This window comes from Protopterus annectens, chromosome 1.part0, assembly GCF_019279795.1.
Source record: "Protopterus annectens isolate FY-2018-M chromosome 1.part0, PAN1.0, whole genome shotgun sequence".
NCBI lineage: Eukaryota > Metazoa > Chordata > Ceratodontiformes > Protopteridae > Protopterus > Protopterus annectens.
The window spans coordinates 51824469-51850233 of record NC_056725.1 but is presented as its reverse complement, the minus strand read 5'-3'; the positions used below and the strand labels follow the sequence as shown (position 1 = coordinate 51850233).

Here is a 25765-nt window from a genome sequence, read left to right as displayed (position 1 = left end):
TAAGATGTATGTTGGAAGGCCTTTGTGATCATCAGGCAGTTATTAAGACGATTGACTGTAGATCTCCTCGTAATCTTTTCATTTAGCATCTATAAGACCACAGGTCCGTCTGCCTTCAGGCTTTGCGTGTTGTGCAAAGCAAATGCTATGAGACTAAAAAGAATAAGTGGAATTTTAATACGACTGTTACATTGATCTGCCTTATCCAAGGAGATTGAAGGAAATGCATCTGTGTTTGTCATTCTAGGTATATTGTGTAGACTTGGTGCTTTTCATCACAATTACATGATAGAATTGCATCTACTTTAAGTTTAATCTTCATGGATCAACGCAAAGAATGGTAAATTTTACATGTCAGACCAACAATATGTGTAGCAAATCTGCCTGTTTTGTGTAAGAATGGCAAAGTTATGTAATTTGTTACTGAGAATTGTGAGGGAATCTGGTTCATAGTCATAGTCAGTGATTACGTTGATGCACAAACATGTAGGCCAGGTAATTAGTACTGTCTATTTCATGGTCTAATGGACCTAGAGTTTGCCATTGTAAATGGAAACATACATATTTGAAAAAAAAGTAAGAGAACATATTTATGTTCCTTTAGGCTTACAATTCGAAGATTAAGCAGAGGTCAGAATTTGGGGAGGCACAAAGACGTGTATTGCAGCTGGCATAAGAAATATGTGATTTCAATTTAGGTAGAACTCAACCCTTTAAAGAATAAAATATACCTGGATGATGGACAACCCAAACCACATATGAATATTAGATATGAGTATTATAATTGACAAAATGATAAAAGTTAAGAAAGTAACAACAAGAACAATGGGTTTGTAATTATACTGCTGTAAAAACAACAAAGTCAGTTATAGCTTTGCTTAAATATGTTCGCTTTCAAAGAACAATTGAAGCCAATCGACAATAGACACCTTCAACCAATGAGGTAGAAAGTTCCAAAGACATGTCAGAGGATTCGAGCAGTGCCAGCCTTGCTACTAGAATAACTAACAGCTCTCTGTGAGGCTATTTAGGCCAGATAGAGAATAGTTCAGCAGGTAACAAGTCATCAAATTGTGGTGATAAGAGGGTGCAGGAGGGCTGAATAAGTGAGGATTAGAGATTTATAGATTTACTGCCTGACAAGAAACAAGTTTAGTTCACCCAGAACCAGCATAATAAATTGGTAACTGGAAATCCCAGAAAGTAACCAGGCTGCAGAATTTTGTACAAGCTGCAGGTAATAATCTGATTCTGGAAATCCCAGGTGTGCAGCAATCAAGAGGGAGGAGGGCACCATATAGTTTGCCATGGTAGGGACCTCTAAGTAGTGTAACATGCTTAGAGAGTGATGGTCCTAATATAGAGTTGACAACAGCGGAAATCTAGTATTTCAGCATTGGCTTGTCAGTAGTCTCCCACCAACGTGCACACCTTTGAAGTAAATTGAAGTTTGCATTGGTGGTAATATTGGCAAATAAAGCTGTAACAGTAGATCTTAATAGTGGTGAGAATAACCATAGCAACCCTTTTAGGTGCTTTGGGCTTCTGTTGGTCATCAACCATGAGACCTGGATGAATACTGGAGCACTGGCTAGTAGTCAGCAGCCGACATAAATGTCTAAAGGAAGGTAGAGGTGTTCATCATTAGCAGGTCAATTTATATTAAACCTACTTGGGATAACATCTCCCAAATGTAGCCTGTGCATAGTGTTCAGCAGTGGACAGGGGGTGTATCTTTCTGGGACTCTCTGGGACGGACGGTAATAAGCTGAGGAGTTTATCCCTTCATAAGCTACTCTTTCTATCTGTACAGAGAGGCATTTGACAGCAGGCTAAGGCTACACTTGTGATGATGTAACAGTGTTCTAGCTGATTCAGTAAAATTTCATGGTCCAGTGTGTCAGGTCAAAAGGAAATTGGTTAGGACTTGGAAGAATTGAGTAATGTTCATCCCACTCCATAAGGAGGTTGTTAAAGACCTAAGTGTAGACTATCTTAGTCCTGTCTTTCTCCAAAACCAGATTGTAGTGGATCATTGAACTTGTTTGTCCTAAAACTCAGTTTGTATATGTGTTACTTTCTTTGGGACCTTATGAGTTAAGGGGTTAAGATTAGGTATTCTTTGATTATTCAGCTAATAAGGCTCTAACCTGGCTTTTTTTAAGATTAGAATTGGTCATGGCTTTTTTCAATCTAATTTGTATACACCATTCTATAGAAATGCAAGGGTGATGACTTTAGTACTTCCAGACAGGTGAGAACCAGGCGGGCAGGTCAAGAATGCAGTTCACTAATATCAATATGCACAATGGAAATATTATGAAATATTCTGAATAAAAGCCAATATCAAAGGGCTCTGGCTGACTAAGTTTGCATATGGCTGCAAACTTGGAGCAGCCATTGACTCCCCAAATAACTTGGCCATCCCGCAGGACGGTTTGTCTCAAATAAGTGAAGCTGAAGTCCTGGACTGAAACTAAATGTCAAAAAGTGCATTATTGTATCCTTTGGGAAGTCATCTTCCCCAGGGAGTGACCACATTGACAGTACGTCTATAAGAGTTGACCAGTTTATTCAGGATTTGGTAAATTTATGCAGAGAGTGACCAAACTTTTGAACAACATGTCTGTTTTTGTAAGAAAGTCCTATATTGCACCATTTATAAACAAAGGAATTGTGTCTAGATCTAGGGATGTCATTGTCCATTGTCCCCCATTACTCGACCCTCACTTGGCCAACCATTGACTATAATTTCCCCCTTTAGAATGCGTCTGTCCAGACACACAACTGGAATGCTCACGGGGATATCTTACTAAAAGGATAAAAGATCAAAACAACATGTCCTACATGGACCGACTCAGAGTCCTGTCATTATACTTTGTATTCTGTAGACTGCTAAGAGTTTCCTGCGTCTCGCATACAAGGAATCTGCCATCCCATTACTGATGGATTTACTGCACATCAGCAAGTAAAATGGCATAAAATATAATAGGTCTAGAAATGTGCACCTGTACTGCAACATCAACACGATAGTTTGGAGCGATGAGTATTTTTCTGAGAGGATACCACTGCTGTGGAACAGACTCCCATCCGTGTTAAAAAAAATAAAAAAAAGTTTATCCCTGTACATATTCAAGCAAACATTAGGTCTTTGGCTGGGAAACAGAATATTTACCACAGGACTGCCCCCTGCACTACTGATGGACAGGGGCAGGTCCTAAATGCTTTATCCTATTCATGGGTTCCCTCAGATTACGTATGGTATGATCCTAGTTATTATTGGGGTAATATTTAATTATTGACCATGGGATGGGTAAGACTAATCTATAGCCAAAGGGGATGGGTTATTTTGTGCATGGAAAGGGAAATTGGCTAGGCTTAAAATGGCCTGCAAGGGCGGCTAGCCTAGTACTTGCCTATGAACCTGCTAAAAAATCACAATCTTGTATAGAAAACTCCTACCAGGTTGGTATTGCCACCTTGTGACTGCTGACATGATCTTCTGAAGAGTTTTATGGTAATTGGGGGGAAAAACTGGGAAAGGGGAAGAGCATCTGGGCAGTTAAGAACATTAGCCTGTAAACCTGCAGATGAAGTAGTTTGACAGAAATAAAGCTGTTTCACATGCTTATGAAAGTAACTGCTTTCATTTTCTTATTTACTTCAAAATGGACTTTATGATTAAAGCAGATTTTTATGATTAAAGAACATCTTTGTATTTATAAGTGTAGCAGCACATTTAGAAAAAGTCCAGTTCCTGTAAAAAAAAAAAAAAAAAAAAAAGTATTACAATTTTTTTTCTAACACAAATTTTTTTGGAAACCTTAGCTTTTTTAGTGGTAAGCTTCTTTAATACTGTCATTTTTAAGGATTTTGACATGAAATGTGTTACACTTGGGTACATATCCATCCACAACCCCTTTTCCTGTTTTTGCACATTAGGTCAGTGTGTCACTTCAATAGTGACAATCCTCTAGAGCCAAGATTCACACTGCCGGGTGGCTAGCCCTGACGTGGCTCTTCTTCCATACCACACACACTCATACCTATGACCAATTTAGTGTCATATCCACTGCCTGCATGTCTTTTGAATGTGGAAGGAAACTGGAACAAAGTTCCAGTACCTTTGTACCTGGAGGAAACCCATGCAAACTCCACACAGCGTCTTTGGCTTTACTCTTGAAATGTTTTTTTTTGACATCTGAGTGAAAATTAGTAAAAATTGTCACTAGTGTTTACAACCTCTTAATTGTGCCGGTTTTCCATCACAATTTCTATTTTCCATACGACGGGCATTGGAGGGACTGGACCCCTTTGTTCACTCTTCTACTTTTGCATCCTGTATTTGTAGAGAGAATTCTGTGCTCCTAGCTGAAGCCTTTGTTCTGTTAACTTTTGTACCATTTTCTGCGGCTCCGTCCAGATATTCACAGCAACCCTGCCCAAACACCTTTGTGTCTCCCCTTTAAGGTACATTATTCAGCTGTAACAAAATAAAGGTATGCAGTCTGCAATGAGACCAATGGCTTTTTGTGTCTCTTGGGGTCAGAAAGTATTCCCCTAAATTATGTGTTAATAACCTTCATCTCAAAACTGCAGAGTTGCTGGAGGAGGAAAGAGCAGCTGTTTCTGCATGTCATCCTGAAAATGCTACATTTTGGGAGATTCTATCCAGATTCATTCAGTAGATAAAAGGAACTTTGACTGCAAACCTTCTAATCCAGATTCCATGAACAGCCTCCGCTCTGGAGAAGCCATCTGGCCAGCGAGTATATTCTGGCAAGGTAAAAGTGAAGGGACATTGCCTATTCATCTTTCAGGCGGTGGGAGGCAGTGGGCTTGTCTCAGGGGTTCACTTCCTGTTGATGAATCTGTGGTGGAAGTTACAAGAGTTCTCTGCTTATGAAGGAGGGCAGTGCTATGTATGGGGATACTTCACCCAACTAATGGAGAAACATTGACATGCTGCACCCGTTGCATGCACTGGAAAGATGAGACATACAACACAGTCTGTGATAGCTAGCACAGTCACAGCAGTTGTTCTGAGAGTGTTTGGGCTTGGGGGGGGGGGGTGACTACATATCTATTGAGCTAGTGTCCACATCCAGAGAGCTCGCGGAAGGCTTGAGTTTTTTTAAACTGTCTTCCTGGGTGGTTCCTTCTTTAAAAGAATGCCTTCAAGATTCCACCTCCATTGCTCGATTAAAACTTGGCACAGTGATCCTTGTTCCTGGGTAGCTGGGTTGGGTGGTTAGGCCACATAAGGAATGTTCATTATGGCCAGAGACCTCAGAGACTGCACCAGTATGACTGTTACAACTTTGAGGAAGAAATCTACTTTTTAGTCTAGTTACTCCCCCTTTATAACCGCAAGTCAGTTGATTTTGGAAGTGAGTGCTCATTTACTCAATTTTGGCCTTCACAAAACTGAATTATTTTACACAACTGCTGTATTTCTGAAGTGACTTTAATGATCAAACGTAGCATGTAATGGCTGGACTTCCTGAAGGCATTTTAAAAGACTTCACCAGGGCATAGGCATCTGCAACTCACACTGAGCAACCTTGTGGTCTACATTATAAACAGTGCTTCCTGGGGCTGGTAGGGCAACAGAATCTGCCACTGCTATGCACGGTGACTCCTGACTGCTGCTTACAACCATTGCCTGGAATACGCCACTTAAGGGTCATTTCTTATTTAGTCCTAAAGTTAATAACTTGAATAGAATGAAAAAGAAAGGGTCAAAGCCTTTGGGTTGTTGGTACAAGATTCCATTTCCATAGCATTCTTTGGACAGGCATGGTTGCCTGCATGTGTAGTAGCATGAGGCATCTGGATTGTATCACCTTCTCCTAGAGTCCAGGAAGGCTGTTGGACCAGGAATTGGGGTTCCTGGCATTTTCAAGTCATTTATGGCCAATTTGAGTTGACTGCAGCAGTCTCGACTCTCAGTCCAGTTGCCCTTCCATGGAGGTGTTCAGAGGGAGATTTTGTCTTTGTGGCCCTGCGTGGTTCTAAATAACCAAAGAGAGCTGGACAAGAGAAAAAGAGGATATCGTACACCCTGTTCTCTCCTATATGCCCCTATTAAGATACTCCCTCCCTTGCTTGTTTTGATTGAACAATGTATCTGTGGCTTTCAAAAAAGGCATACATGAATTCCTGATTACCTAGCAAGGACACTGTTACTATAAAAGTTAAGGGGAACACAGACCAATTTCAGACTTAAGCGGTCTAAACTACTTTCATTTACCTTTTTTTTTTTACATGTTCATTGTAAATGTATTTAAAATGTAAAACTGAATGCATGTATTGAACAAGAAATCGGATAAGTAAGCTACAAAGTTCAAAGATTCATTTTTCATAACAGGTCTCTCAACTGTCCTGATTTTACCTGCACATGATGTATCTGAGTTTGGTGGTATAGCCCCATTTTCAGGCTTGATTTATACCTTCATATAACTTTCTGAATCTCCAGTCCCTCATCAGATGCTGTTTTATTTGAAGCTATTACACACAAAAAAAAAACTAAATAACCAGCATAAAAGAAAGAGAACGTGAATCTCCCTATTTTAGTAGCAAAAATATAACATTGTGTGGTAGAGTTTTGCTTTGCAGTTCATTAAAGTCTTCAAATAGAATTTTGCATCACAGTTCATTAAAGTCTTCAAATTTTACAGTCTCACTGATAATTTATTTAAATTTTTCTGTCACTTTTGCCACTGTCCTTTTTTAAAATGTGTTTCTGAGTGGTATCCCCCATTCCTGCTGGAAGCAGGAAGAACTGTATGATATTTTGTGTTCATACTGTGCACTAATGAAACATCCCAGATTTTGGCTGGATGTTCCAACTTTTCAAGGGCCTTTAAACCTATTTTTCAGTGTCTTGACTCGAAAATTGTATCTGTTGCTTGGGGAAAGGGGTTAACACATTTAAGACCCATATTGTTTTCTGTTATGCTTTCATATCTCGTATCTCATAAAAGTGACAGTCAGGTATTACTCTGTGCAAGGGAAAATTGCTGTTACGACATGAGAAAAAGATAACCTTCCACTTTTCAGCGTTGAGAGTTTTCACATGTGTGCTGTATCCCCCCCCCCCCCTGCAGAGACACAAAAAAAAGCATAGAGTTCACACAACCCTAAGGCTAGACAAGTGCCAGAAGATCTCTACAGATCCTTCCTCTGTTGCCTCCTTGGCTATAGAAGACTGCTTGTCGTGCGCTCATCCAAACCTGGAATTCTGAAACTTGATTGGCGTGCCGCACTGGCTTTGATGTTGATATCAACCCTTGCAGTGTTGACGCTGATGCCTGAGGCTGTAGTGTCAGAGTTGTATGTCAATCTGCTGCACTGCCTTTTCTTAGTGGTACCTCTCTTCCAAGGCTTCCTGTGAGTGTGTAGACTTAGCTTGTTTTTGGTCAGCTCGGTTTGAGTTGCTTGACAGTTTGGGGGCGTGGAAGGTGCCTTGAAGCTTTGGAAGCTTGCCAGCTGTTATATCCTTGGCAGGATATAACCCTTGCAGCTTAAGGCTACTGCAAAAACTGTCATTTGCACATCTTGTGGTAAGTTCAACTTACAGAATACACAACTTGCATCCAGCTTGTCCTATGCTGAGTCTGGTCCGGGCCTTCTCCTGTGGACTCTACTTGATACATTGCCTCTATGAAACACCTATGGGGCCTCAGATGGCTCAGAATATCTGTTGTGATTTCCTCTGAAATTAAAGAAATAGCGGTTGTACCCCATGATCCTCGATCATTGCAAAGCTCTTCACTATGTCTTACAGAGTGAACCAAGAAGCTATGTATATGTGATCTCTTTCTTTGGTCAGTTGTCAAAGTTTTTGACCATAGTGAGAGTTGAGGTCATAAATTAACTGATAAAATTGGAAGTTTTAAGATATGAATTATTTTTCCTTCAGCACCTGCAGTATTGATATCTTTGCATCCATCCATTCTCGAGTATTCCTTTTCCATCTTTTTTGTTTATGAATAATACCCCAATATATGTTCTCTTGTACCAGAGTTATTACTTCCCCTCTTTTTTGAGGTAAGCTTTCCTCTGTTGCCACCTGTAGCAAAAGACCTGAAATTGTCATTGAACACTTTTTAATTACAGCTTTTACTTTTCTAAAATGAATTCTGAGCTGCAGGTCCTGTGTGAAGAACTGAACTACCTTGCATCTAAAGGTAGTTTCCTTCTGAACAGACCTGTCTTTCATACTTAAGGTGTCTACCCATTAAATTTGAATGAGCCATTTAGTTTTACCCCCTTTTTTTTGCACAGTAGTACAGTTAAGGAAAACCTCTTTTCCAGCGTGTAGATGTGCACAGGCAGCTCAGACATTAATGTTGACAAAACTCAAGTCATAGTTAAGAATTACTTAGTTTTGTGTTCTTTGCTGAAAGCTGTGAAGGAAGGAAATTTGCTTAAACCAGTATGTCTTGCAAGTCTTTCTAATTGTATCATCTGTTTGGAGAATATGGAAAATCCTCACAAAACCTTAATTCATTCATAGAGTTGCAGATATTCCAAGGCCACTGAGTCTTAATGCCCATTCTCGCCTTGCTAGTACTTCCCCTCAGGCTGAGCCTCCTTTCTTCAGAAGATCTGTGCCAGTCATTTTGGTATGAGTAAGTTTGTGGATAAAAAAACAAAATAAAAGGAACTGCTGAAAGTACTCCAAACTACAAATCGCCAGCAAAAACAGATGTAGTCCACACCACAGTGCAATCCGATACTCGAGACCAGGTTCACCAAACACGTATTTATTCACCACAGAACAATGACCATTACATTAACGCCTTTGTTAAGACAAACACATTTCAAAATAGACTTCATCAGAAAAGACCAGTGCATCCAAACATATCCTATTATATATAATCATCAATTAATCCTTAATTACATTCATTAAAATCACCAATTAGTTTAAAGCAGTAGTACATACTACTAAACACTAAACCCCATTAACTCATTCATATTAAAATATTCCATAGCAACAGTTAGAATAACAGATGTGTGTACAATTCGTTTAAATATTATTAGAAATGTGGATTTGTTTTAAAAAAATATATATGTATATGTGATAAAAATATGATTAAAAACTGTGATTAAAAACTGAAATTAAATATAATTATAAACAGTCCAATGTATTCATTTCATGTTAAAATACATGGGTCCTAAGCCACTTTATTACCAATTTAAGAGTTCAAACTGAATAAAAATATCACCATATCGCGTATTAATATAAATATAGAACATTTAAATATCATTTTATATTTAAAATATTTCATTTGCCTATAAATAAATAGTTAAAACCTAAATTAAACAATGACAAAACTGTCTTGAGCAAAAGTATTCAAAATGTAAATTTCTTAATACATATGCATCCTTAAACTATGTGCGGGGGGACCTCTGGTGGCTGAAGAGGATATATACTCTTACTATAACTTGGCTGCTCTTAATTTCAACAATGGTAGTATAGTAATATTGTCATTTATCCCCGGGAATTTGTCAGCATTTAATGCTATTTGCCACCATAGTTCTCTGTATTCTATTCTGGTTTCCCAGGGCCCCCCTCGGACATCTTTTTGTATATGTTCTATTACTAGGAACTTGAATTTGTATTCTTTACAAACTTCACTATGCTTATATAAAGCATTGCTCTCTTTTTTGACAGAGATATCATAAAATAGCACGTTGGTATGCGTTTTTCTCAAGGCCCTTTCAGTTTTCCCAATATAGAAGGCATCACATTTTTCGCAAAAGGCAAGATATACTATTCCTTGTGTGTCACAATTATAATATTCAGGACTAGTAATCATTTTATTTCTACTAGGTATATAATGTCCTTCTCCATTTAATATATGACAACATTGAGCACAATGCCCGCACTTGTAGGTGCCCTTCTTACTATTATTTTTAGTGCTCATTTTATTCTTGCTTTCCAAAATGTTCCCCATGTTTCTAGAATTCCTGTAGATTATAGTTTTGGGGATATTAATTATGCTTTCTATATCGGAAAGTGCTACGAACCTCTCCCATTCTCTAAAAAATATTTTGCTTATTTCCCTATTAATACCGTTATATTCTAAAACTAATGATTGTGTATGCTCTTCAGTCCTTTTATTATTGATATTCAAAGGTTCTATAAGGGGATTGATTGTTCTATCACTCTGTCCTTTGTATATAGGACGGAATCTATCTTTCCTTCCTTCACTTACTTCTATTTTTATTTGTTCCACAAAGTCTTTGGGATAGCCCCTTTCCCAAAACATCCTTTCACACTCCTTTAAATAATCTTCTTCCAGACTGGTCATGAACTGTCCCTTCACAATACTTTTTACAGTGTTTAGGATGTCCGCTAGTATAATGTAGAAAGGAGTTACAAGATTGATAACATCCTTCCCTTTTGTAAAACTCGACATCCAGATATAAAGCTCAAAAAATTAGTTGTAGAGTTCAAATATTCTAAGAATTCCACTAATTGCCCTCTACCAGCAGTCCAGAGAATGACTATATCATCTAAAAACCTTCTGTACAAAATCCAACAATTTTTGTAAGGGGAATTAAGAATGTATTTCTCCTCCCATGATGCCAGAATTAAATTAGCATAAGTTGGTTCTCATCAATATTTTAACTCCACTAAGTCCAGCAGATAACTCCTTTCATCCCAGTGCTACTCCCCGAATATTGGTGGATGGTAACCTTCATGTGCAGGAGAGAGCGGAACGTAACGACAGCAGCAGTGATGCTAGGGACAACCCAGGTACTGTGAATTCTATGGGAGCAATTAATGTAACCATGAACAATTTGGAATGGTTACGCTCCAAGCCTAATATTGACTTTTTAGTGAATAACTCGAATGCGGTTGGTCTCATGAATGGGACCTACAAACAAAAGTTGAATAATCTAAACAATTTAATGTACAAATACAGGGCACTAGTTATAGAAAATGAATATTTACAGGAATGTATTGGGAAAGGAATAGTGCCAAAAGGCTTAACGGTATTTAAGTTTCCCAACAATGTCATGTATGGTTCTACCTATTATAAAGAACTGGTTTCTGTTTTTAACAAATGTGGTCTGGATATGTTAAAACTGATTATTAAAGAAAATGAGAGAGTTATGGATGGCATACAGAATGATATTGAAATTTTGGACCAATGCATTCATAAAGATCTATTGTTTAATGTGCATGAAGAGAAAACTAAGTATTTAAATATCAGGAAAAATGTTGAACAGAGATGTAATGACCTTATACAAAGAAAGATTAAAAAGTTAGGGAGAGATCTACATGATTACAACATGGACAACAGTTATCCTAAACCTCAGGGGTCACACAGAATCTATGGAAATTTACATGTTGGGATTGGTGACGGTAATGATGAGGAAGTAGAAATCATGGATCAAGGTAGGATAGAAGAGCATCTGGGAGAAGGAAATGAGGAATATGATGAAGCCTTTCCCCCCTTACGTAGATCCGAACGTTTAATCAATAAACATGGTCCGTATAATGGAAATTTTCAGTGGAGGGGAGGCAGAAGGGGGAGGGGGAAGTACTACTAATCCCCAACCCAAATCTCCCAGTTAGTAGTTCAGACATTTGTACCAATGATCACTGCCTAACATGGAACAATTTTAGTATTTACAATTTTAGTAGCCTACATGTGGAAAAAGAACATTTCACACTTTTTTCTAAGGGCTTAAAATTTATTCCTAATAGCAACGGAGACATGGCCAAAAGTCTTTTAGATATAAAGTTATTTTTAAGGAAAGTGAATTTCAACATAATGTGGCCAAAAACCATTCATAATAGAATAGGAAATGGGATGGAAAAGGATGGATTGAAGAGAAAAAGTATATACAATCCACCATTGCATCCCCAAATCAAGAATTTAGAAAAGGTGATAGAGAAGGAAGTTAGAACGACATGTTTTAGTAATAAGTATTGTAATAACTTGACCAAGAAGGAAAGAGATCTTTTGTACGAAATAAGGAATAATAAAGAAATAAGAGTAATGAAGCCAGACAAGGGAGGGGGGATTGTATTTATGGACTATATCTTGTATGACAGTAAAATGTATATCCAATTATGGAATGAAAACAGGTATAGTACAGTCTCTAGAAATGAGATCAACATAGCCTATCACAGAATAGATACGGCTTTATATGATATGTTACAGGAAGGGTTAATCAGTCCCAGCAGTTATGGGTTTTTGAAAGTTGATAAACCGAGGATCCCAGTAATTTTTGGGATCCCAAAAGTCCATAAAAACCCTTCCGACCCCCCTTTAAGGCCTATAGTATCAGCTGAGGGTTCCAAAACCCAGACTCTGGCTAAATATGTGGATTTAAAATTGAAACCAATATGGACTAATAGAACAAGTATTTTGAAGGACTCTTGGGAGTTATTAAATGATTTAAATGAAATTGCATGGCACGAAAACATGTTGTTCTTAACTATCGACATTGTGGATTTATTTTCCTCGATACCACATGAGGAGGGGAAAAATATTTTGGAAGATATAATATTTACATATGAAGGCTTGAATAGGAATGATAAATTAGCATGTATTTGGCTTATGGATATGGTCCTAAGTAACAACTTCATTTATTTCAAAGGGGAGTTCTTCCAGCAGATCCAGGGAGTGGCTATGGGGGCAGCATGTGCCCCCACTTATGCTAATTTAATTCTGGCATCATGGGAGGAGAAATACATTCTTAATTCCCCTTACAAAAATTGTTGGATTTTGTACAGAAGGTTTTTAGATGATATAGTCATTCTCTGGACTGCTGGTAGAAATTCTTAGAATATTTGAACTCTACAACTAATTTTGTCTGATATATCTGGATGTTGAGTTTTACAAAAGGGAAGGATGTTATCAATCTAAAGTATATAGGAAACCCACCTATTGTAACTCCTTTCTACATTATAAAAAAAGTATTGTGAAGGAGCGTCAGGGGTAGCGGATGACCAGTCTGGAAGAAGATTAGAAAGGATGTTTTGGGAAAGGGGCTATCCCAAAGACTTTGTGGAACAAATAAAAATAGAAGTAAAAGGAAGGAAAATATACAAAGGACAGAGTGATAGAACAATCAATCCCCTTATAGAACCTTTGAATATCAATAATAAAAGGACTGAAGAGCATACACAATCATTAGTTTTAGAATATAACGGTATTAATAGGAAATAAGCAAAATATTTTTAGAGAATGGGAGAGGTTCGAGCACTAGCACTTCCGAAAACTATAATCTACAGGAATTCTAGAAACATGGGGAACATTTTGGAAAGCAAGAATAAAATGAGCACTAAAAATAATAGTAAGAAGGGCACCTACAAGTGCGGGCATTGTGCTCAATGTTGTCATATATTAAATGGAGAAGGACATTATATACCTAGTAGAAATAAAATGATTACTAGTCCTGAATATTATAATTGTGACACACAAGGAATAGCATATCTTGCCTTTTGCGAAAAATGTGATGCCTTCTATATTGGGAAAACTGAAAGGGCCTTGAGAAAACGTTTTATGATATCTCTGTCAAAAAAGAGAGCAACGCTTTATATAAGCATAGTGAAGTTTGTAAAGAATACAAATTCAAGTTCCTAGTAATAGAACATATACAAAAAGATGTCCGAGGGGGGCCCTGGGAAACCAGAATAGAATACAGAGAACTATGGTGGCAAATAGCATTAAATGCTGATAAATTCCCGGGGATAAATGACAATATTACTATACTACCATTGTTGAAATTAAGAGCAGCCAAGTTATAGTAAGAGTATATATCCTCTTCAGCCACCAGAGGTCCCCCGCACATAGTTTAAGGATGCATATGTATTAGGAAATTTACATTTTGAATACTTTTGCTCAAGACAGTTTTGTCATTGTTTAATTTAGGTTTTAACTATTTATTTATAGGCAAATGAAATATTTTAAATATAAAATGATATTTAAATGTTCTATATTTATATTAATACGTGATATGGTGATATTTTTATTCAGTTTGAACTCTTAAAATTGGTAATAAAGTGGCCTAGGACCCATGTATTTTAACATGAAATGAATACATTGGACTGTTTATAATTATATTTAATTTCAGTTTTTAATCACAGTTTTTAATCATATTTTTATCACATATACATATATATTTTTTTTAAAACAAATCCACATTTTTAATAATATTTAAACGAATTGTACACACATTTGTTATTCTAACTGTTGCTATGGAATATTTTAATATGAATGAGTTAATGGGGTTTAGTAGTATGTACTACTGCTTTAAACTAATTGGTGATTTTAATGAATGTAATTAAGGATTAATTGATGAGTGTATATATAATAGGATATGTTTGGATGCACTGGTCTTTTCTGATGAAGTCTATTTTGAACGAAAACGTAATGTGTTTGTCTTAACAAAGGCGTTAATGTAATGGTCATTGTTCTGTGGTGAATAAATACGTGTTTGGTGAACCTGGTCTCGAGTATCGGATTGCACTGTGGTGTGGACTACATCTGTTTTTGCTGGTAAGTTTGTGGATAGCCATCCGTTCATCTAGGATTTGTTTAGCAGTGTGACTTGCTATCTTCCTTTAAATATGCAAGGGAAATTTAATCCTGAGGTTTGGAAGATTCTGGGTTATAAACCTGTCCTCCACTATGTTTCATTTATCTGTTGATGAAGATTTTAGGTCATTGGTTCTAGTATTGCTGAAGATATTGGATGTGTGCAGATACTGGAGGTCTTAGTTAAAGTAGGTCTCCAATTGCATTGTCAACGAATCTGAGATCCATCCATCCATCCACAACTTGTTTGTCCCACTTTTGCACATGGGGTCAGGGTGTCACCAACAGTGACCGAGATCTCCCCTCAAAATTCTATAAGACACTTAGTGAAAGGTTAGAGCTTCCAGTAGCTTAGGGATTTTAGGCATTTTTTAATTCATTTGGAACCTTTCTAGTTTGTGAGACTTTTTTTTTTTTTTTTTTTTCATTTAGTTTGTTCCTGTTTTTAGTTCACTGAGCTTACAAGAGACTGTTCATTCTGCAGGATTTGCATGTTATTGGATGACATAACCTTTTATTTGCAGTCACCTGCAGACTTAGACAGTGGTCCTGGCTATCTTCTAGCACATCTGAGAAATGCCAAAAGGAAGAGGTCCCAGCATTGAGCCCTGGGAAGAGAACCTGCCTGTTACTTTCATACTGTGAGGCATCTGCAGCTCACATTGTGTGGGTTCTGTCTTCAGCCAGTTTGCTGTTTGTCTTCCTACCTTGCGTTAGTTGATTTTTAAAGCATCTAGCTTTTGTACGATGCCTACATGATGTCAAAGGTCTTGGTCAGGTCAAGATGTCCACTGCATAGCCACCATTTACAGCCACTGTAACTTTTCTGAAGAAGTTTACCAGGGTAATTAAACATGATCTGTTAAAGACAAACTTTCGGGGGTATATCTAATAAAATTCTTAATATTTCAGTTTATGAGGTCAGTTTGTAATACGTTCCATGGCTTTGCAGATGAGGCCTGTAAGGTTGATAATTCTGTAATTATCTGGGGCAGTTGTAAGGCCACCCTTATAAAGGGGCATTACCTCTGCGGTGCATCACTCATCTGGGACAAAACCAGTAGCTAAACCTAGGTTAGCAAGGGCATGTTTAATGGTGTTAACTAAGAAATATATGTTGTCAGGTTCCAGTTATATTCCGCGAGATGTAGTAATTGGTTTAGTTTGGATAGAAATTATATTTCACTAGAACATGTGTAGATGGATCTCAAAGCTTTTAATTAAGTAATTACTATACCAAATTATAAACTAATACAAACTAAAAGATGCAAAGTAATGACGTGAAAATGAGACACAGGTGATTTTTGTGTTTCTTGAGTTGAAGCCAACACGGGAGTGACCATGTGGACAGCCACCACTATCTTCAGAGTTTGGAAGGCAAGCAGGGGGTGAGATTGAGGTAGGTTGCCAGGTGTTTCTTCCATAACACACGTGCATGCACTCATACCTATGGTCAACTTAGAATCCCTGATCTACCTACTACATATCTTTAGAATGTGGGAGGAAATGTGAGCACTGGCAGAGAACCCATGCAAGAGTAAGGAAGACATGCATTCTCTACATAGAAGAGAGCCATTCAGGGAAAACCTCTTGCTACCTCTATGCTAAAATGAGAAGAATTTAATGAATGGGTATTGGATGTAACTTGAAGCATATTCTACTCATGTTTTTATATCCATTGCCTTTTTTAGAAATGCTTCATTGGATGATGATTGTCAGTTGTCATTTGGTTGATATTGAATGCATTTGCAAAACACTACAAACTAGATATAAATTTCAGATCTTTTGACAGTTTAAGCTGTGAACCCTATCCTAGTGGCTGTTGCAGATGGACCTCTTCAAGATCAGATATTAAAATTATGGGGAATTTATTATGATGCTGGATCTGTAAGTAGAGAACATCTTCACTTTTACTTTTGAAGTTTTATATACATGATTTGGTTGCTTCAGAAGTAGAAAAGCTGGAAGGACCGGTAGATTGTTGGATAAGAATGGAGTTTGTAGTCATGGAAAGTCTTTTTTTACTTGCCCGGGGGTTGTAACAAGATGGTAATTTGTATAGATGTTCTTCGTGTTTCACTGTTGCAGTCATAACTGTAGGGTGATCCTGCCGGCAGGCAGCCCGAGGTCGGCCAGAATTACAAAGTCTGGGTCCGGCGTCGGCTGCTCGAGCAAGAACCCTGATGTCAGAGCGCAGAGGTATAAAGCTGGCAGCCGACGCCATCTTCTCCAGTCTTTCTTGCCGTGCGGTGGAAAGCAGCTCGCAAGTTGTTGGTTGGCGGATGCCGGACAACATGCTTTGTTTGTCATCAGTCCGAAGTCGTCGTCTTCTCTTCTCAAGCTAAGTACCCCGTTGGGGAAACTTTTTTCTTGCTCCTCCGATGTCAGAAAAAGTTAATAATTGTATATCGTGTGGAAAACAAATACCTCATAAAGATTTCCACTCTTACTGTCTTCCTTGCTTAGGCCCTGACCACGACGTTTCTTGCTGTCTGTTTTGTGCCAGGTTTAATTCTCGTACTATTAAGCATAGGTACGATTGGGCCTTGAATTATTTTGGTAGATGGTTCAATTATAGGATGTAGTCGGATACCTTACCGACAACCGGAATTCACAAAAAATGCAAGGACAAGGATAGGCCTCAGAGGTCCAAACAGGATACTTTGCAGCCGGAGCCAGCTTCGGGTTCGGCAGTAGTCAGTGAGGCGCTTTTGCAGCCCCTGTAGTCAGCCACTTCGGAACCTATGGCCGACACGGACTCCCATGGGGAGCCAACTAGGCCCAGTATTATATCTGCTGCAGGACCTTCGGACATCGCTCCTTCAGATGGGTCCGGAACCGCTGTGCAGGTACCTGTTTCTGAAGGGGTTTTCAGGCCTTCTCATATCACTATTACTTCAAAGGCAAAGTCAAAGACTCCTGTTAAGCCAAGGGTTTCTTCTCAAGCTTCTTCGGATTCAGCTCCCAAGACCCAGAAGCAATTATTAAAGATGGCAGAAGATTTGCTCACTATGATTAGGGGTTCTCACCCCCCTCCTGAAAAAAGGCCTAGACAGGATATTCCTTATGATTCCTCTGATCAGGCTTCTGTGTCTTCTGTCACTTCCTCTGACCAGGATTATTCTTTTCCTCCTTATGAGGATTCTGATGCAGAGGAATCTATTCCCTCTGCTTCTCCCCCTGAAGATTTTTCTTTTGGGGAAACCTTGCATGAGATGAGAGAGCATTTTCATTGGGAAGGTCAGGATTATTCCACTTCCAAGAAGAGACTTAGGGAATTTCTCCTTCTCCCACAACACAGACCTTTGGCTATTCCTCCTGTTCTTGATATTGTGGATGATGCTTTCTCTGAAGCTAACCTGAACCAGGATTCTTTTCCGCCTGCTCCTTCTAAGCCTGATAGATTTTACAGGGTCCCTGACTCCCATCAATTTTTGTTCAAGAACCCTTCTGCAGATCCTGAAACTATTTCTCAGGGTTCCAAGGCTGCTAAGGCCGCTTCATCTAAAAATCCTATTCCCTCTGAAAAGGATTCTCGTGCCTTGGACAGATGGGGAAAAAAGGTGTATACTTCTGCTACTCTTTCTATTAGAGCTTTAAATTGCCAGTTTCATATGTTCAAGTATCAGCAATTTCTTTTGTCTGTTTTAAAACAAAAACTTTCTACCTTTCCTGCATGTGCTGAGGGCAAGGAATTACAGGATGTATTGCATGCAACTGAACAAGTTAGCAAACATAGTTTACATTGTGGTTTTGATGCTTTGGAGGCTTCTTGTAGGGCTGCAGCCTCTGGTACTGTTATCAGGAGACATGCTTGGCTTCGAGAGCAGAATTTACATGAGCAAGTTAAGGCTAAATTGTTAGATGCCCCTGTTCAGCATGATGTTTTGTTTGGATCTAAAGCTGATGAGGTTATTAAAAAGATGGAGGATAAAGCGAAATCTATGCAGACTGTTAAAGATTTCTTACAAGTTCAGCCTCCTAGATTTACTAGAAATTGGCCCTCCAAGCATTGGTCCTTTCCCACATCTGACAGGCCTCAAAGGGGAAGATACAGACGCTCCAGAGGTCGGGCTCAGGCCCAGGCCTCTTATAGGTCCAGACAATGGACTGCTTCATCACCTAGAAGGGGTGAAGACAGATCTCAATCACAAAGGAAGCAGACCCAATGACTCTCTCTGTTGGGCTACAGGTCCTCCTTGCCTGGAAGCCCCTCTCGGAGGAAAGCTTTCTCTTTTCTACCAAAGTTGGACTCATATTACCCAAGACAAATGGGTTTTAATTGTGATTTTAAGAGGTTACAAATTCCACTTTCATACTCTGCCAAGGTCTATCGGTTGGCCAGATCTGCCAAAACATCAATGGTCAGAGGCCTTAAATCAAGTGGACGCTCTATTGGCCATGAGAGCCATAGAACCTGTTCCACTTTCAGAGATGGGAAAAGGTTTTTGCTCAAGACTATTTCTGGTCCCAAGAAAACAAAGCTCATGGAGATCTATTCTGGACCTTTCAGTATTAAACACCTATCTGAAAATACCAAAATTCAAGATGCTTACTCTACAACAACTTCTTCCAATGCTCTCCCAGGATGCTTGGATGGTGACATTGGACTTAAAGGAAGCCTACTTACACATTCCCATCAGGCAGGAACGCAGAAAATACCTCAGATTCAAGGCAGGTTCGAGACACTTTCAATTCTCTGTACTGCCCTTTGGTTTATCTACTGCGCCCAGAGTCTTTACCAAGTGTCTGGCTCCAGTAGTGGCTTATTGCAGACTCCAAGGGATTCAAATTTACCCCTATCTGGACGACTGCCTTATTCAGGCGGACAGCAAAGACCTTTTACTTCAACATCTGCATTTTGTTCAACGTCTTCTCCTACTACTGGGATTTTCAGTGAACACAAAAAAGTCACATTTGATCCCTTCTCAGCAAATGATCTTTTTGGGAGCTCTTCTAAACTCAAGCTTACAAAAGGCCTTCCTCACTCCAGAAAAACAGTTACAGCTGGCTTCAATTTTCAAAACCTTGGCTACTTTAACTCAGCTCACTGCAAGGAAATTCCTGCAGGCATTGGGCTACATGGCTTCTTGCATCCTGTTGATTCCAAATGCAAGGCTTCATATGAGAAAACTTCAATGGTACCTAAAGAGTGTATGGTCACAGCATTACCACAGTCTGGACACAATGATTCCACTGATTCCCTGCCTCCAAAAGGAGTTCCTTTGGTGGTCCAGGGCTTGTGCTTTAAACGAAGGGAATCCCTTTTGTCTGCCTCAACCTTCTCAGATCATAACCACGGACGCTTTGGATTATGCTTGGGGAGCTCATTTTCTAGACTATTGCCAGCAGGGCTCTTGGACAAAGAAGCATCTTCTCTGGCACATCAACTTGAAGGAAATGTTGGCAGTCCAAAATGCTCTTCTAGCCTTCCAGAATCTTTTGAAACCGGGGCCTCTTCTCATTCGTACAGACAATACCACAGTCATGTGGTACATAAACAAACAAGGGGGCTCTCACTCTTACCCCCTTTGCAGACTAGCCATGAATTTATGGGACACAGCTCTAAATCTGAATCTGCATCTTCAAGCTCAATTCATTCCAGGAAATCAGAACCTCTTAGCAGACAGCCTAAGCAGAAACCTTTCGGAAACTCACGAATGGATGCTACACCCCAACTTATTCAGCAGGATTTCTGCGGTTTGGGGTTGTCCTCAGATCTGTTTGCATCCCATCTCAATCATCAGCTCCCTCTCTTTTGCACCAGGTCTTACCACAAAACAGCTTGGAAAGTGGATGCCCTGTCATTCAGCTGGAAGAATCTTTCGGGATATGCCTTCCCTCCTCTTCCTCTTCTGCCTCGGGTCTTACTGAAAATAAAGCAGGACAAACCCAAGATTATCATTTTGATAGCTCCGAATTGGCCTCGGCAGTTTTGGTATCCAACTTTAAAACACCTATTCTTGGAACCTCCTTGGATTCTTCCTCTGATCCCTTCTCTTCTGTCCCAGCATCAGGGCCAGATGTTCCACCCTCATATCAAAACTCTATGCCTAGCAGCTTGGCTCTACAAGGGCCTTTGATTCCTTCTTCTCTTCCCAAGCAAGTTGCGGATGTTCTTTTGGAAGCTAGGAGGCCTAGCACTAGAAAATCCTATGCTGGAAAATGGAAAAGATTTTGTATTTGGATGCAGGCTCAAGGTTCTGATCCTCTTCTGCCTAACATTTCCTCCATTTTGCTTTACCTCTCCGACCTTTTTACTAAAGGCCTTTCCTTTTCCTCCATCAAAATTCATGCTTCTGCTATCTTGGCTCATTACAACACTGATCCCCCCATCTTTTCTCATCAGCTAGTGAGACAATTCCTGAGGGGAGCTAAGAATTTAAGACCTCCCAGAACTCCTCCTGTTCCTGCTTGGGATCTTAATTATGTTTTGGAGAAACTTACTTTGCCTCCTTTTGAGCCTGCTGCGGCTTCGGATATCAAGTTCTTGTCCTGGAAGACAGCTATTTTATTGGCATTGACTTCTGCCAGAAGGGTCTCAGAGTTGCAAGCTCTCATGGCTGTGGAACCATATATTATCTTCCATCAGGACAGAGTATCCTTGAGGACCAATCCTACCTTTATGCCTAAGGTGATTTCTAAAGTGGCTCTAAATCAGACTATTCACCTTCCTACCTTCTTTCCAAATCCTCAAAATAAGGGGGAAAGGATTTTACATTCATTGGACGTACACAGACAACTTCGATTTTACCTGGACAAAACTAAAGACTTCAGAAAATCTGAACAATTGCTTATTTCTTATGCTTCCAGTTCTCTAGGTAAGGCTGTCTCTAAACAAACTATTTCCAAATGGATTGCTCATGCAATAAAGTTTTGTTACTCTCACTATGGGAAACAAATTCCAGGTTCTGTTAGAAGTCATTCTACTAGAGCAGCTGCCACTTCTGCAGCTTTTCTCAGAGGAGTTCCTACCAAGGACATTTTGGAAGCTGCCACTTGGAGTTCAGTGCATACTTTTTCCAAGCACTATAATCTCCTTTTGTACTGTAAGTCCAGGGCAGGATTTGCCTCTGCTGTTTTGCAGAGTCTTCTAGCTGCCCCTTCTTCTGCGTAACCTCCTCCCTCTTACACAGCTTTGGGATTCTACCCTACAGTTATGACTGCAACAGTGAAACACGAAGAACATAGTACAGTTGTGTACACCTACCATAAATGTAGATGTTCGAGTGTCTTCACTGTTGCAGTCGGTGTTTCCCTCCCACCAGTCCCCTCTTATTTTTTGGTGGTTTTTTCTTCCTCTTCTCTTGTGGTGTATTTGTGTTCCTCTTTGGACACCTTTTGGTGTTTTGGGGGGCTTCTGACATCTGGGGCAAGAAAGGCTGGAGAAGATGGCGTCGGCTGCCAGCTTTATACCTCTGTGCTCTGACGTCAGGGTACTTGCTCGAGCAGCCGACGCCGGACCCAGACTTTGTAATTCTGGCCGACCTCGGGCTGCCTGCCGGCAGGATCACCCTACAGTTATGACTGCAACAGTGAAGACACTCTAACATCTACATTTATGGTAGGTGTACACAACTGTACTTTCCTGTAGCTAGACTTCTGGATTATGGTAAACACTGTTAACTTTTTTTATGTAGAGTTTTATGGATGCCCATCTTTAATTGATGTCCAGGTGTGAGGGGAAGCAAATTACTAAAGCAGTAAAGCAAATCTGTAAATTGACAGTGACTGAGGTAAAAAAAAAAACTGTATTTGCCAACAGTTCCTTTTTAAATGTATCTTTTCATTGTGAAAGTGTACATTTTAGTTTGATACAGTTTTTTCATGTGTTTGTCTATTTAGTAATGCACTTTTTTCATTACAGGTAGCTCTTTTGGAACTGAACTTCTTGCCTACGTCAGGATCAAAACTTACAAAGCAACAACTTATATTAGCTAGTAAGTTGTCCAGTAAAACCAAATGTGTGTAGTGTTTTAAAAGATTTGTTTATGCTTTGCAATGATTTGAGCTGATTTTTGTCATGGAATTGACAAGTCTTGCAATGTTAAAGCAAGTAATCTGTACTACACTGCTGCCACGAGTCTCTTTCTGGATCCATTGTGTGCTGTGCATAGTTAGTGGCTAACTCTTTCTCTTTAGGACTGATAGTTTATCCAGGTATTTGAGGACTGGACATTTCTGCAACTCTCTCATTTATGTCCATATTCATTAAGGATAGCCACACCTCCAGGCTAGTTGAGCAGCATAATGCATCTGAGGTTATCCAAGTGTAGCTAACTCTGGGCAAAAATGCAATCCAAATTGTAGCATGCTACAGATCCCCCACCATGCCCCAGGATTCAATCACCTCATTTCTTGATATACTGGAAAATATTAGTGTTCAACCATACACCCTAATAATGGACGATTTCAACTACCTCACCATTAACTGGGAAAACTACTCATGAACCAACTCCTTCGCTCAATGCTTTCTGGAATTCATAAATTTCAGTGCCCTGGATCAACTTATCCACACCCCCACCAGGGGCAACAGTATCCTAGACCTAGTCATTTACCAACATGAGTGACCTGTGTTTCACACCTGAAGTCAACTCCTCGTTGGCAGATCCGACCATAAGCTAATCACCCTAGATGTCTGCATCCCGCCCCCACCCACCATTAAGGAAACCACGGTAAAATATTTCTCCAAAGCCAACTTCATGCTTCTTAACAGACATGGCGGACTTCATAACAGCCATGCAGATGGACAATACAGTTACGACTGTTGAATCCTACACAAATGCACTCTATAAGCAGGAGCAGGTTTACACACGTGCATGGATCGTGCTATCCCAAACAGAACCAAGACGCTATTCTCCAAAAAAAGGAAGCCAATCTGGTGGTCCCCTGCCGTAAACAAACTCTACAACAGAAGGAAGAAACGGTTGCAAAAGAGAGTAAAATCCCATGAGTGGAGGAGCTGCTTGGTCAGCCTCGGAAAGAAGCTGAGATCCCTTATACGATCCTCAAAAGATAGCTACAAAAACAAAATCGCCACTAATTCTAAGGGCAACCGCAAAGCATTCTATAGCTATGTCAAGAATCTCAATGGCAACACCCAGATCTGCTCGGAGTTGCAGCACAATGGCACGAAAATTACAGAACCAATTGATATTGCTAACTTTACCCCCACCCCCACCCCCTAAAGGGCCTATATAGATATATATATATATATATATATATATATATATATATATATATATGTGTGTATGTATATATATATATATATATATATATATATATATATATATATATATATATATATATAGGGACTCTGCATTCTTCATATGTGTGTGTGTATATATATCTATAAGGAATGCAGAGTCCCTGTAATCACATGTATGCAAGTAAAAGCTGCACTTTCTAAAACCAAAAACACAACCGGACAACATCCCAGGCTGCTTTTTACACGAACTTCAGAATGAACTGGCTCCCCACCTAAGCACCATGTTCAATCATAGTCTCACGTCAGGCTTTGTGCCCACTGAATGGTGCACAGCAACAGTTATCCCACTCCACAAAGGGGGAGCCACCACTGATCCTAGGAACTATCGCCCTGTTAGCCTAACGAGCCTGGTCTTCAAGGCCATGGAACTCATAAACAAAGACATGGTTAACCTCCAGACTCTGGACCCCACCCAGTTCATGTTTGTGAAAGGCAGATCATGCCTTGTGAACCTAATCGACGTTGAGGCAGTCACCAGAGCCGTAGACGAGGGTAAGGTGGTTCACACAGCCTATCTTGACATCGCCAAGGCTTTCAACATCCTCCCCCATTCTGGAATTATAGCTAAACTCACTAAACTAGGTATAAATCCTAGTATAAATCCCTGTCACAAGATGGGTTGCCAACTGGCTCACTGACGGAACCCACAGTGTAAAAGTTGCAGACTCTGACTTCAAACCAGTGACAAGTGGGAGTACCACAGGGTTCAGTCCTAGGACCTCTCCTGTTTGGTATCTACTTCTCTGAAGTATAGGCTAACACAGGAGGCCTCTGGCTAACGAAGTTTGCAGTTGACTGCAAACTAGGAGCCATAGTAGAGTCCCCAAATGATGTGGACATCCTACAGAAAGGCCTCACTGAGACAGCTGCCTGGTGTCAGAGACATGGCCTCAAGCTCAATGCCAAAAAGTGCATTGTCATCCCCTTTGGTAAAAACTCTGTACCCATGAACTGCCACATAAACAGCAGTCTACTTAACGCCGAATGTGTGATAAGAGACCTTGGGACCCAGGTGGATAGTAGTCTCTCCTTTTCATAATCACATCACCACAGTGGTCAGGAAATCCTATGTGGCACACCTCATCACAAAAGGGTTCTCATCCAGGAAAAAAGAGGTCATTGTTCCCCTCTACTCGGCACTCATTAGACCCATAATAGAGTACAACGCCCCTTTTGGAATGTACCTCACAAGACATCTGCAGCAGCTGGAAAGGCCACAGAAGTACCTCACAAAGAGGATTATTGACCTCAAACAGATGCCCAACACAGACCGTCTCAAAAAACTCCAGCTTTACTCTGTAACTTATCGCTTACTCCGAGGAGCTCTCTGCTCTGTAGCATATCGCTTACTCCGAGGAGCTCTCTGCCTAACATATAAAGCTATGTTAAACCCAGAGCTGTTGGACATGCTACACCTTTAAAAAAAAATCACAATCCCTCAGAGCTACACACTCTCTAGGGACATAAACCTTGTCACCACAATAAACAGGACATGCTGGAGGGATAGATTCCTGTTCCAGAGACTTCCTATATTCTGGAACAAGCTACCCATCTATGTCGAGCAAAGTTCCTCGTTAGCGCTCTTCAAGAAAAATCTTGATGAGTGAATGGGAAATACACCCCGGGGAGCACTTCTGTGGCTCTGCTTGACAGGGGCACAGGAAATTAACTTTCTTGAGTGGCATAACACAGGGAACCTTGTTGGCTAGGCTTACTTAGGCCCTGGGTCCGATAGCCTAGTGCCTACCCTTGAACCTATAACCCATCAACCTATAATAAAACATTTGAAAAATGGCAGTTCAAATGTGCCAGTGAGGACCTATGTTGTTAAACGTGTTAATGAGGACTCAAACCTTCTCAGACTCTCTATTTTAGTAGATGTTGGGTCTGTCTGTATTCTCAAAATTAAGCATTGCATGTGAAGAGT

The 25765-nt window shown here is 39.8% G+C and overlaps 1 protein-coding gene across 2 annotated transcripts in view; it reads left to right on the top strand.

The window, feature by feature from the left end:
- The window catches only part of PSMD8 (proteasome 26S subunit, non-ATPase 8), a 486583-nt gene that overhangs the window by 17815 nt on the left and 443003 nt on the right, over nucleotides 1-25765 (top strand). For both annotated transcript variants that reach the window (XM_044082801.1, XM_044082711.1), the window contains exon 2: nucleotides 22438-22510. In XM_044082801.1, the coding sequence (XP_043938736.1) occupies nucleotides 22438-22510 (73 nt within the window). The remainder of the gene's footprint in view (nucleotides 1-22437; nucleotides 22511-25765) is intronic.